The 14018-nt window shown below is 37.3% G+C and overlaps 1 protein-coding gene across 1 annotated transcript in view; it reads right to left on the bottom strand.

Annotated features, from left to right (window-relative positions):
• MYO3A (myosin IIIA) overlaps positions 1–14018 on the bottom strand; it is a 2697794-nt gene that overhangs the window by 1079385 nt on the left and 1604391 nt on the right. Inside the window, exon 10 of the mRNA XM_044064554.1 lies at positions 10120–10219. Within this exon, the coding sequence (XP_043920489.1) occupies positions 10120–10219 (100 nt within the window). The remainder of the gene's footprint in view (positions 1–10119; positions 10220–14018) is intronic.

Here is a 14018-nt window from a genome sequence, read left to right on the forward strand (position 1 = left end):
GGCACTGTGATATAGGCTCAGGCACTAGCATCTAATGTTTCTGATTCCACCTAAACTCTTTTCCTTGTGATTTCGCAATGTATAATTTTGGCTCTGGGCATACACTTTTCACGACTCCAATCTAATCATAACCTTGGCACATTTGCATTCTCACTGTCTCTCCTTTCGACTGAGCAGTTTGCTGGACTCATCATAATAAGACTTCTGGGTTAGATGCTTCTTTAATAGATGAGCTTTCACTGATCTGTTATTCTTAGCTCTTGGAAGCAATAAACTACTTCTGACTGGTAATGTGGTTCTGTTTTTTCTTGACAGATGTCTCTGGGCAGGTGAACCAAGATGTTTATCAGGAGGAATATTTCTGAGATTCAAGAGATTCAGGAAAACATCATTATTATCTTGTTTTGACTTCTCTAGTAACTGTTTTCACTTTGAACTGCAAGTACTGCCAAACCGTTTAACTGTGGGTACTCAGGACTAATTGTAACATAGATAAAGTCCCACTCTTCGGCGAATCTTCTGAATTGTTGGCTAGTAAACTGCATACCATTGTCAGGAATAACTTTGTGCAGACTACCATGGACTGCAAAATGACACTTCATCTTAGTAATGGCAGTACTGGATGCTAGATTAGGAAGTAGGTCAGTCTTGAACCAGTTAGAGTAAGCGTCTACTAACACCAAGTAATGTTGACCATTCCATTCGAAAATGTCAGTGGTTACTGTCGACCAAAGTAGTTCAGGAATCTGGTTTAGCTGAAGTGGTTCCTTCTGTTGATGTGGCTTTGTACTATTACATACAGAAAAGGATGAACGTACTCTGTCAGTCTTGTGACATAGAAGGCCAAAACACTAGTCCTCTCACTTTTCTTTTGGTAGAGTCATTTCCTGGGTGGCCACGATGCAAGACAGAATATACTCTGGTTGCAAGGACTTTGTAACAATAACTTTTGAATCTTTCATGACGATACCATTGTCAGACAAAATCTCATCTCTGTAAGGAAAATAAGGTTGCACTTCTTGAGTTAAACTACATTGCTCTGATGGCCATTCATGACTGACTGACTGATAAAGTGGTTGAGCTTCTTTAGAACAGGATGTGAGGCTGTATGACTTCTAAGTTCATCAAGATGTGTGGAAGAAAAATTTCTCACTTTTATGACTTCAAAATCAAGTTTTTCATTCTCATGCTGTTCAGTAGTATTTCTGAGTGATCTGGATAAAGTATCAGCAAGATAAAGCAGTTTGCCTTTCATGTAGACAAAATTGAAATTGTACTTCTGCAATCTCAACATCATACCTTGCAATCTGGCTGGAGCTGTATGTATAGACTTTCTCAAAATAGTGACAGACGTTGGTGGTCTGTTTCGATCTGGATAGTCTACCATAAATATAATCATGGAACTTCAAACATGCAAACACAATTACCAAGAGCTCTTTCTCTATCTGCTCATACTGTATTTCAGTTTGGGTTAAAGTTCTGGGTGCATAGGTTACTGGTTGGCCCTCTTGAAGAATGACTGTACCAAGACCAAATTTTGAAGCATCACAGGAAAGAATAACTGGTCTGTGAACATCATACTATCAGCAAGTTGGTGGACTGGCAATTCTCTGTTTCAGGACATCAAGTGCTCTTTGGTACTGTTCTAACCAGGACCAGGATATATCTTTTTGTGTCAGCTCTCTAAGCGGTGCTGCTAGTTGGCTCAAGTCTGGAATGAACTCGCCTTGATAGTTAACCATGCCAAGAAAACATTGAAAGGCTTGAACATTGTCTGGAGCTAGCATCTCAAGAATGGCTGCTTGATTGGAAGGGTCTGGTTGTAAGTCTGAACTGTTAAACAAATGACCAGCATATGTAACTTCTCGTAACCTGAACTTGCACTTCTGGGAATTCAGCTTAAGATTCATTGATGTGCTCTTTCCAGAACTTTCTTGAGGTTTCTGTCATGCTCCGCTTCACCATTACTTCCTACTAGAATATCATGTACTATAATAGCACAGGGATACCCAGAAAAAAATTACTCCATTCCATGCTGAAAGACTTCACTGGCAGAAAATATTCCAAATGGCATTCTCAAAAATCTGTGCCTGCTGAAAGGAGTACTGAACGTAGTTAACAATGAAGATTTCTTGTCAAGCAAAATTTGCCAAAATGAACTCTTTGCATCTAAGACAGAAAAAAACAGTGGCATTTGGCATCAGTGCTGCAACTTCTTCAACTGTATCCATTGGATGATGTAGTCTTTTCTGTGCTTTGTTCAAATATCATGGATCAATACATATTCTGATATCATCTGAGCTTTTGTTATGAGCTATCATCATGGAAGATACCCATTCAGCAGTAACATCAACTGGATAAATTACACCTTGTTGCACCATATTATCTAGCTTTGTTTGACTCTGTTCTGCATAGCTACTGGAAATTTCTGGCCTGGTCAGACAACTGGCCTAATATCTGGGTCGAACTTCATGTAGCACTCAAATGGAAGCTTGCCTAGATTGTCTTCGAAAAGGTCAGCATAGGTAGAGAAATATACTGGGTGAAATTAGAACAGTGGTCTGTTAAGCTAACGTGATGGACTCCCTCATTAAATAAAAGCAGTCCCATTTTCAAACTGTCTCTGAGCCCTAAAATAACAAGTCATAGCTTCTCCCAGCAGGGCAACATGAAAGTACTACTGAGCCCTCAGTTTGAATCTCTGCACCACCATAGGCAACAAGCTTTGCACACTTTGCCAAATCAGGCTTATCACCAGCACATACTCTAGCAAATATTTCTGCAAATAGAACATTGCACTTTGAACCTGTGTCAACTTTGAGGTCTATGAGTTTTCCATTTATCTGAACAGTACAAAATACTTCATTCATTGCCCTTAAATCTACTGCACTAACTGTTTCATGAAGCACTGACACACCACCAACATAAAAAGTAGGGATACAGTTTTCCAATTGATCAGCTTGTTTCTCTGAATGTTCCCCTTTAATAAAAAATGTGTGCCTTTTGATTTACAAAACCTTTTGAAATGATCTGACATTGCTGATCGAAAGCTAAACATTTTTCCTCCCACATGTTCAGTATTTATAAATGTGTGCAAGCCCCTAAAAAGCTTCTTAAAGGCAGACAATCTACAGTATTTTATACACCCAGTAACAGGGTGTGAATTTTCTCCTCAATTTTATGCTGACTGTAAAAGTACTAACCTGGTTTACACAGCTGTCCTAGTTATCATGTGGGTAACACCACAAGATATTTGAAAGAATGGATTTTCTGGAACATGTATGTAGCATTCATAAGCAACTTAAGACCAATGCACTAGCCTGTCACTCTCTTAGTAAAGGACATAATAAATTTTGTTTCAGAGTTTGCAACATGCTGTACCCAACACCAGGGGTGGCGATATGAATAATAAAGTATAGAAAATTGAACTTAAATGGATTATAGCCTCGCAGGCACACAGGGAACCAGGATTAAATAGTACTGTTCCTCTAAAACCTGTCCTTAAGGAGATGCAGGTGTAATGATTTTAATTGGTATTGTCTTAATTGATTTTAACTGTGCTTGAGAATTTTTCATTATATGATTTAACTTCTATTTGCATGGTCTGAAGAAGTGGTAACCCCACAAAAGCACTCACAGTATATTAAAGTTTGTTGCTTTTTCTCCTGCCTTGTTCGTTGGTCTTATTTCTTTTTTGCTGTTTACTTTTGTGTAAGACCTACCTTTAGCTACAAGGTTTCGGATTGTTTGTTTGTTTTTATGACCACAACTGGTAAGGTTTGGCTTTATTGGCCTAAATGTTTCCATAAAGATGTAAACAGTGAATAGTAAAATGCCATGGGCATTCAGATGTCAGTATTATGCTGTTTAAATTATTCTAAACACACACTTATCTCTATATCTATATAAACTGAATGAAAAAAATATATATATTGGTCTACTTTTATATCCCGAAAAGCCACAATACCGAAGACTGGAAGAATGAGACAAGAAACACAAACCCCAAAATCAAGAATCACGTAAGTATTCCCAGAGCAAGTAAACAATTGTCTAATGGGGGGATGTACCCCTTTTCTCCACTGAAGTGTGATCCTGGAGTTGGTATATATAGTAGGGGGTGTAGCCCCCAACTAGGTAGGTTTTAGTTGGTGCACTGTGATTTACTGTTGTTTTCAATAATATTCATTTGCCCTGGGAATACTTACGCAATTCAGGATTTTGAGTTTCATCTTTCTCGTCTCGATGTTCTGGTCTTCGGTATTGTGGCTTTTCAGGATATAGAAGTAGACCAATATATATTTTCTTCATTCAGTTTATATAGATATAGAGATATATATGTATATATACCATTTACATCTCAAATAGCAACATAGCAAGAAAAAAAATGAAACTTGTGTTAGTGAAACTTGAAAATTTGTGCTAGTATGGGTTTACAGGGGTTGGAGGTGAGATAGTCTCCATTTCAGAAACTTTTGATAGATCCAGATGTATAAGAGATCAACAAAGCATTCTTCAGTGATTCTGCTGTCATCATTCAACCAAGTATATCATAGTCACCTTTTCACTATATATACTTATATAGATAAACTGATAGATAAATAGATAGATGTAGACATTGATAGATAGATATAGATTTGGATAATGATATGCAGATACAGATATATATATAATTATTTCTAGACAAAAATTTTCTTCAGTACTCAGCTCAGTTTTTGTAAAACAAAAATGCAGAAAATATAGGGTCAGTTTTGGGAAGCATAGCATAATGGTATAGTCACATTGCAAGCCTTATGATTAATGAATGGAAGGCATCAGAATGCCACAATTATGGATGACATAACTCACATACTGACAGAGGAAAAAGGGATGAAATGTAATGGAACAACTGCTTCCTTTCTTCTAGTATAAACAAAATGCACAATACATTTGTAAAAAAAAGTAAACTGCAAGATATTTAAAATATAGTAATATTGATGTCCATTTGATGCTTGCCCTGGAATTCAGAATGGCTCAGAGAGATGTGGAAAACTTACATTGGAAGGCTTCTGCATCACACTAAGCATTTTCAATTCAATAATAGCTCTGCTGCTGAGGTTCTCCCATGATGGGGCCTCAGTGCAAGACAGTATTCTTATAGGCAAAGCTGCTTGTTAATATGTCAGTTCAGGGGAGTAGCTAATGCTAAAATTTGGTATATGTTCTCCCCTGGAAATGTCCATGGCTCCTAATTTGTTTGGCCAAGTAAAATCAAGATTGTCACCCATTCATTCCTATAGGGGTAATCAATGTACAACTAAGTCCAGCAAAGCTGTGGGAAGTGTTACTGTGTGTATCTGTAAGACATGTGTGCATGTCTGTAGGGGCATGAATGAGGCTGCACGAATCTTTGTGTGTGTGTGTGTGTGTGTGTGTGTGTGTGTGTGTGTGTGTGTGTGTGTGTGTGTGTGTGTGCGCGCATGTGTGTGTGTGATTGTCTGGGAGCTCGTATGCATGTGTGTGTGTGTGTGTGTGTGTGTGTGTGTGTGTGTGTGTGTGTGTGTGTGTGTGTGTGTGTGTGTGTGTGTGTGTGTGTGTGTGTGTGTGTGTGTGTGTGTGTCTGTGCTTATGGGGTGCCTTTGCTAATGCGAGGGACAATACTCATGATGTCAGGTCTGACAGCACAGGGGTTTGACTCAGAGACATAGTAATGACTCTAATGAAGTCTCTCTCATTGCTTGCCATATCTGTCTATGAATCACATTATCTTGCCATCATGCTAAAAATCAACTCACGCTGGGCAGTTAGCATGACCAGTGAACATTTCTTTTAATCTTAGGATTTGTTTTTCAATTTACATTACTGTTTTTTTCTTTTTTTCTATACTTTGCATATTTTGAGTATACATGCTTATTGTTCAGTTCACATTCATTTATTTAAGACCTATCATCTTTTACCTGACATTTATAAAATTATTATGTCACTCATTTTAAAAATAAACACAAGGAGTAGTTATAAAAAGAATGCATACGATGAGATGGAAGAAAGATTTGAAGGCAACGTAGAGACATTTATTTAGCTCCCTATTAAAATGTCGGCACTCAAAATGCCTGGTGCCAACAAGGTGGGGAAAAAAGACTGAAAACGTAGGAGAACATCAAATATCAGAAATCGCTTTTCTTCTTTAAACTTCTTTATAAAGGAGGGGCAAGCCCTCTCCCACCCCACAGCACACAAACATATATATATATACCAACCCAGAGATCACCATACTTTGGAGTAAAGGGAATATTCTGAGAAATGGCAACTCGGACTTAATATATTTAAGTCCATTCTTTAGGCCATTCAGTCTCCATATTTGGGGGCTTGCTCTAGCGGGTCTGGAAATTTCAAATGGTTATGCAATTATTTATGCTATAAATAATGATATTCTTGATGATGAACAAACAGAACTCAGTAATGATTGCTATCTGTGGAGGTCTAGACAAGCAGAAAAGACTAATTCTTAAAAAAGACACAATCCTCATTGTTCCAAAAATTGTTATTGTTTGTACAAAATAATAAGAAGAAATTACAGCATATGAGCAGGAAAAATAAGCCAAGAAAAAATATAGGTCAGCTCATTTAGACCAAGCAATAATGAACTAATGCCTTTAACAATGTTCCTAATAATTATGTAAGAATAATTGAGACAAATAATTCAGATAATTAATTCTACATCCTAGAATGTTCACCTTAATTATAGAAAACGATGGGTACAGTGTAACCTGAGGATAATCTATTCATCATTGAACTTAATAATAGATAAGCTACTGGAGGACAAAGCTTGAACTGTGGATTGGTTCAACTCACCAATGAGCAGAGTTCCTCCATAGGAAATCACTGTCAGAGAGATGTTCCAGAAATTATTCCTTTTTAGGGTACTTTCTCCCTTCTTTGAGTTGATTCAACCATAGAGTTGGTATAAACAAGTTTGAGGGGTGAGGAGGGGCTTGCTCCCCTACATCGAAAGGTGCAGGAGGGCGTGATGCCCTCAAAAACACTTAAAAAGTGTTTTTCTGCAAGATATTTTGATAGAATGCAATTTGGAGATTCTAATCTTTGGTGCATTCACTTTTGTCTACTCTTAGTAGAAGTCTTAATAATGCAGCTGTTTCCTCTTAATGCTAGATGTTTATATGGAATATTTTCATTTGTTATTTTGGAGATTGGGAAAGAATCCCGGAACTGCTAACAAGAGATATATAGAAGAACCATGATTTTAATGCTTCTAATTACAGAGTAATGTATCGCTATCCTTTACATTGCCAAGTTTTCATGCAGTGAAAAACATGATTTAGCTGTTTATGGGAATATAAAGGAGGAAGACAATGATGATGAAGCATATAAAAGTGTAATAAAGGGAGCAGAATATAAATATAGATATGTAGATAGATTATATAGCTAGCTAGATAGACAGGTAGATAAAGATATAGATAGATATTTATCTGTCTGTCCATCTATCTATACTTTCCGATGACAATGCAATCATTCCATCAGCAATAAATGTTTATATTGCTGTATGCATGAAGCTTAACAGTTACTAACCATCTGTATTTATTAATTTAATTTTCCTGGTTGAGGAGATCTCAATATGCCAGTGTCTTGTTTTACTGAGAAAGTTAGAGCAGTATTTATACTAACTGGGAGGAATATCATCAGACAATGGATAAAAGCCCAGTACACATCCTCTGATTAGTGTCAGGGGTTGATTGGCATCCAGATAAATAACTACTGGCACAGGCAGGAGGGACCCTGGTTTAATGCACTATTTGAAGCATAGCACCTGAAGAGTGTAGCAACCTCACCTGGTGCTATGCTTCAGTGTCAGCACCAGAATGTGAATCCAAGCAGTTTGGGTGTGCATAAAACCACAACTCTTTTGAGAGACAGGAGTTTTATCACAAGAGTTATTCTATTTATATAATTTTAAGCAAGATTAGCTTGCTCGTATAGATAATTCAGAATTTTTCTTTTTTGTAAATTATCAGACTATTTATAAAATTATGCATCTAAATATTTGAATGGAATTAGTCAGGAGATACTAAAAATATAGAAATACAGCAGAACTTAGACAAAAAATGTACTAAGTTCAGTATCTTGAAAAGAACAGTTTTATTTATTTATTTTATTTATTTGCAGTTTATTAACCAGGAAAGTCCATTTGGGCCAAGATGAGCCCTTTTTCAGTGGAGGCCTGGGGAGAAAACTCCACAATGAATATGTACAAAAATGGCAAGAAATGGTAATAAAAATAAATCAATACAGTAATGGTTCAATTGTATATATAAAAAAGAGATATACAAGAGATTAATGCAGGAAGCAAATAAGCAGATAAGCAGTAGTCAAAAATATGATACAATAAAAGTCATTGTTACATCAGTAGTATAGAACCCTAACAAGTGGAGTATACTTAGTATAAAATATGAGAGTCAGATTGCATATCTGAAATAGGGAAGGCAGTAGGAGAAGGTGTAATAGGAGGAAAGGTTATGATGGCTGAGAGCAGGAGCATTCCCAGGTAGAGGAGAGATGAGAATGAAGCAATGTCTTAAAGGAGGACAGAGTCTGTGTAATACGGATGTGGGGAGGAAGTGAGTTCCATTTACATGCAAGGGAGAAAGATAGGTACGTGATGGCCTTTGCACAGCAAGGAGATTATGGTTATTAGATCCAAGGGTTCAGTGAGGAAGATGCATAGTGAAGAGGAGATTTTGGTTATTAGATCCAAGGGTTCAGTGAGGAAGATGCATAGTGAAGATGGAGGAGAGTGAGGGGCATTGAGAAGGATTGAAAATAAGCTTGTGGGCAGTGGTGAGTTGGATGAAGGATAGATAGTTAGGGAGTTTAAGCCAGTTCAAGGAGTGTAAGGAGTCACAATGGTGGTAAGAGTATTTTGAGCTGGTAGCAAATTTTGTGATTTTATTCTACCGGGACGCTAGTTTAGTTTTGAGGGTTGCTTGCAGGTTGGTAAGGAGAGGAGCTCCATACATAAGGGAGGGGATGAGGGAGGTGGTAGAGAAGGTAAGCTGAGTTGAGGATGTGAGGTAGCAATTGTGGCAGTAGATCATTCCTAGTTTTTGGTGGGTTTTTTAATGTTGGTTTGGAGGTGAAGGTCAAATTTTAACTGTTCATCAATAAGGATGCCTAAAGCTTAGTTTGAGAGACTATTTCAAGGAGAGTTTTATTTTGGCTGACTATAGAGAAGGTGTTTTTGTCTATTTTGATATTTTTAGAAGGGATAAATACCATGGTTTTGTTTTTGGATGCATTAAGAGCTAAATGTTTATTTTGGATCCATATCTCAGTGCTATTGAATGCAGATTGTGTTAGTTGTATAAGCTTAGGAAGGGATTCTGCAGAGCAAATAATGGTTGAGTTGTCAGCGTATTGTACTAGTTTGGCATTAGGTAGACATTGGTGAAAGTCATTAATAAAGATATTGAATAAAAGTGGACCCAGGATGGATCCCCGGGGGATGCCAGTCTGAGTATTAAGGTAGAGGGAGATGGAATCGTTCCATTTGGCGGCTTGCTGTCAATCTGAAAGATAACTGGAAAACCAATTCAGAGAGGAGGGAGAGAGATTAAGCTGGGAAAGCTTAGAAAGACGTAGTCTGTGGGATATTGTATCAAAGGCCTTAGAAAGGTCTAAGAGAAGACTGGATATGATATTATCAGAATCACGGGAGTGATTGATATTTTCCAGAAAGGATAATAGGGCTGAGGTGGTGCTGTGTCCAGGTCTAAAACCATGTTGTGATGGTGTAAGTGGTTGTGAAGAAGGTAGGGTAGAAAAAAAAAAAAAAAAAAAACAGAAAGGCAGAGAAAGCACGAATGCACTCTCTGCCTTTCTGTTTTTTTGTTATTTGGTTTTATTAGTGGCTTTTGGTTTTGCAAGGTAGGGTAGAAGTTGAAGGTGAATACATTTTTCAAGAATTTTTGAGAGGAGGGAGAGGATGGCAATGGGATGGAAATTGGAGATGTCAGTGTTGTTACCTCCTTTGTTCTAATTTAAGAAAATAACATGTTACAGTATAGAGTTTTTAACCATATCACAATCCACACAGAGCAATTTTACATCAATGCAATCTGAAAACCCTACTTCGTCTAGGAATTCCAATGTTGCCAAGTCATCTGTATCATCTAGGGAGGAATTCAGGCTCTTCATGTACTGGTCTTTCTTTGTATGGATACGTTCATGCCTAAAGAGTCAAGGAAAATAGAAATTAGGATCTCATAAAATACAATTTCAATTACTTCATTGTTTTTCAGTGTGAATCCTTCACAAATCCTTTAGAGCATATGCTTAAACAAAATCATATGTAATAGTACTGATTCTGTGTACTGATAAAAACATGAACAATTACTTGGATGTGCATATTTATTCATTCTTCATTATCTTGTTACCTGCTTAATCTAGTTTAGTGTTATGGAGAATTGGAAAGCTATTCTTACACACTGGGGGTGTAAGGTATAAAAAATAACCCTTAAAGAGGCAGGATGTGTACACAAACTCACACATGGTATATACACCTATGATCAGCTTGAAAGATTGCTAATTTAGTTATGACATGTGTTTAGGATGTAGTTGGACATCCACAGAGGACATGCAGAGTCCACATTGAAGAAATTCCAGTTTAAAACTGAACTAGAGAAGAAAGTACCATGAGAAAGCAATGTGTAGTTCCATATTACTGTGCAGCCCAGGGGTCACATACTTTTTAATCAAAAATAAAATAAGGGTTCAGAAACATTTCCTCTTATACTCTGTAGCCATCAGCCATTATAACATGAATCAGACTGTTATATTCCCTTAGGTGTCATCATCCATAAGAGGGAATATCATCATCTCTGCTAGTGAAAAAAACATTCCATGAAAACAATATACATTTTGGATGTAATCCCTGATGTAGGTAATGAGAAACAGGGATGTTAGATACTATTAGTGGTGAGCCGAATCGTTTTGTCACCTGTTGGTTCTCTGAGCCATTCAGTGTCCACCATGTCCTGTACAGTTAATTACATTTTTGATCATGTTTGTGTATGAGACATTAACTTAATTAAACTTAATTATGCATTTTAATAATTCCCTTTCTTAGCTTATGTTGTCATAATCCTCACTGGTCCCAAAGTTACCACCTGTCAACACCTCTCACTCTCAGCAGTGCATGCCTGTATCACAATGACAGTTTGATTGTACCTGTACACCATGGTTACCACTGACTGTGACAACATGTGGCTGAGTGTGTAAGGGCATGTGTGAAACAAATTGCCATTCAGATCACCATATATGTCTTAGAAACCCTGTCACTTTCACTGAATTAATAAAGAAAGATAAGAATAACACTCATCTTATTCAGACAATAGCATTGTATCATACTGCACCTGTTTGGATTTAGTTCTTATTTTTCATATTTTTTTCATTAAATTATTTTTACTGAGAGCATACACATCATATCTGAACACATGTTTTGATCCATTCATCGTGTAACATTAACTGCTATTCGACCATTTACTCTAACAGGTAAAACTTTTTTTTTGTATTATTTATGACAAATTGTCTCTCTAACTTATATCAGTTCTGTCTCTCCAACTTATATCAGTTCATGACTTATATAACATAAAAAACATAATTATATTTAAGTAATCTATTTTCCTATCTTCCACAACCCTTCTCTCCACCAAATCATAGCACTTGCCCCTTACCTCACTTCCTCCTTCTGTCTTCTTCCTGTGCTCCTAAGTTGTTTCCCATTTCTCTTTTCACCTTTTTAGTCAACTGCTACAACTTTCACTCAGTAGCACTTGCCTTATTTACTGTCCTATTATTTCTGCCTTAACACTGTTGATATCCCCAGTCCCATCTTGTTGCAATTTCCCTTTTCGACCATCAAGCTGTTAATAGCATCTCCTTCCTTTCTTCTGCCCTCCATACTCTCTGCCCCTTTGATACTCAAAATAAACATAAGCATCCATGTTTTATTAACCTATCTATTAGAAAGCCTGCTCCATATACCTTTCATTCCCTGCCATTCTTTCTGCATTACTTTACATCTCCATTGCATTCAGATGTTGTCTGCATCGTCAACATTCCCGACTTTCACAATGGCCTCCTCTCCTAATAATCTTTGGTTTCAGTTCCACCAATGTAACAGCCTCATATGATGACTGTTCACTGTCCATGATATGGTTAAAAACTTTACCAACTCCTATGCTTCTACCTACTTCTTGTCACTTTCACATACCCTACTTTCCTTTGGTTATCTCTCCCTGAACTTAATACAGCCTATCACTTCTTCATCTTAAACTTCCAAATCATTAATATTTATATGCCCCTAGTCACTCCTTTTTCCAGTAATGCCATCCTTATCCCTTGTTTTCCTCTCCTGTCTTCTTTGCACATCTAGCAACTGATTATTCCCCATATACACTAAGCAACCTCCTGCACTCAGCCCAACATTCCCTTTTGTCTGCTCCAAGGACATAAATTACACCTCCACATGTGTCTTTTCTATACAAAACAATCAGAGGAAAGGGGATACAAGTGCTTTATACTCATGCCATGACAAGGAGCTAGTAAATAGAAATACTAAATAAATCAACTCAACATGTATCGGCAGCCTTGGTAGAGCTGGGGAAAGGTAAGGAAGAGATACTTAATCCAAAGACATTTGGGAATCATTTTTTCAATTGCTTATAAATCATGGAACTAATACTGCAGAAGCAGCTAGATCTTTGTATGCTACTGAAGCTGAATTATTTGATTACTAGGAACAAACATTATAATGATGGTGATATCTACCTGGCTGCTGACCAACAAGTCAGACAAAGGTAAGGATAGAATATAGTAGTCAGTTGGAACACCAGATACGCTGACCATGATAAAGAAGAAAAAGGGTCCTAGACTAGCAGTCGCATAGTTTATTAACACTGCACATGACCTATAAATCACTGCCATACCTAATGCCTACTGTGTAAAAACCAAGCCATGTGCATATGTGGTTGTTATGGAAGCACATCCTGACCAGCGCTGTTTACATAAGGCAGTGCAGCCAACATAAGGTAAATAGGGACCATCTTAGTTGTTGTGGCCCATGAGGACAGGCATATCAGTGGTTTAGTTTTGTAGAAAAAATGAGGGTTGCTGGGAAAGTATGGTGAGATTCTTGATGAACCAGTTAAAGAGGACACATATAACAAGACAGGATACAACACCTAAGGGATACACTACAGTTGGAGGATAATGATGGAACAGCATTAGGATTTCACACATGATTTTTGTTGGAATTGTACAGTCATCCAGTCAGATGTGCAACAGCTTTAAAACAGCAAATGGCAAAGCTGGGATGCTGGAAGAATTAATAAGGACCAGAGAGGCAAAAGGGGATGTGAGTATATTCCTTTTCATAACCTATATAGCAATTAAAAATATTTCTATTAAGATCTATCTTTAGATAGACATTGACAATGTAGGATTAGTCATTACCTATGTTAACTGAAGACTGCATGCTTGTGAGAAAACAAATGAAACTCTTGCTTCTGTGGATGCAGCCTGGCCAAAGGCAGTAAAATTTGTTGTAACAGGAGGTTGAGAGCTTTAATAAAAATCAGGTCATAAGGGGGTAGCATTGCAGGGTACGAAAGACATAGGTACAGGACAGAAGTTAATGGTAGGCTGGTGAAATTAGACATATAAAGGGTAAAACACAGAATTAACCAGCCATTTCAGAGATCAGTGTGTGGTTAAGAGGTTTGCTACCCTTCAAACTATTACATAGGTAGCGTCTGGTCAAGGAAAATACTGGGGTGCTTTACATGGGGCTAAATCCATCTGTGATGTTCCAAAATGGTCCAACTAGCATATAGTATGCATATTTTCATAACACAGCATGTACTACTTCACAACTTATAGGCTCACCACCGATTGAGGATATGATGTTAGTAACAAACAACAAGCATGTGGATTACTTAGTAATAAAGCTGTGCAGAGGTCAAGCTGTA

Source organism: Protopterus annectens, chromosome 3.part0 (genome assembly GCF_019279795.1).
Source record: "Protopterus annectens isolate FY-2018-M chromosome 3.part0, PAN1.0, whole genome shotgun sequence".
Lineage (NCBI taxonomy): Eukaryota > Metazoa > Chordata > Ceratodontiformes > Protopteridae > Protopterus > Protopterus annectens.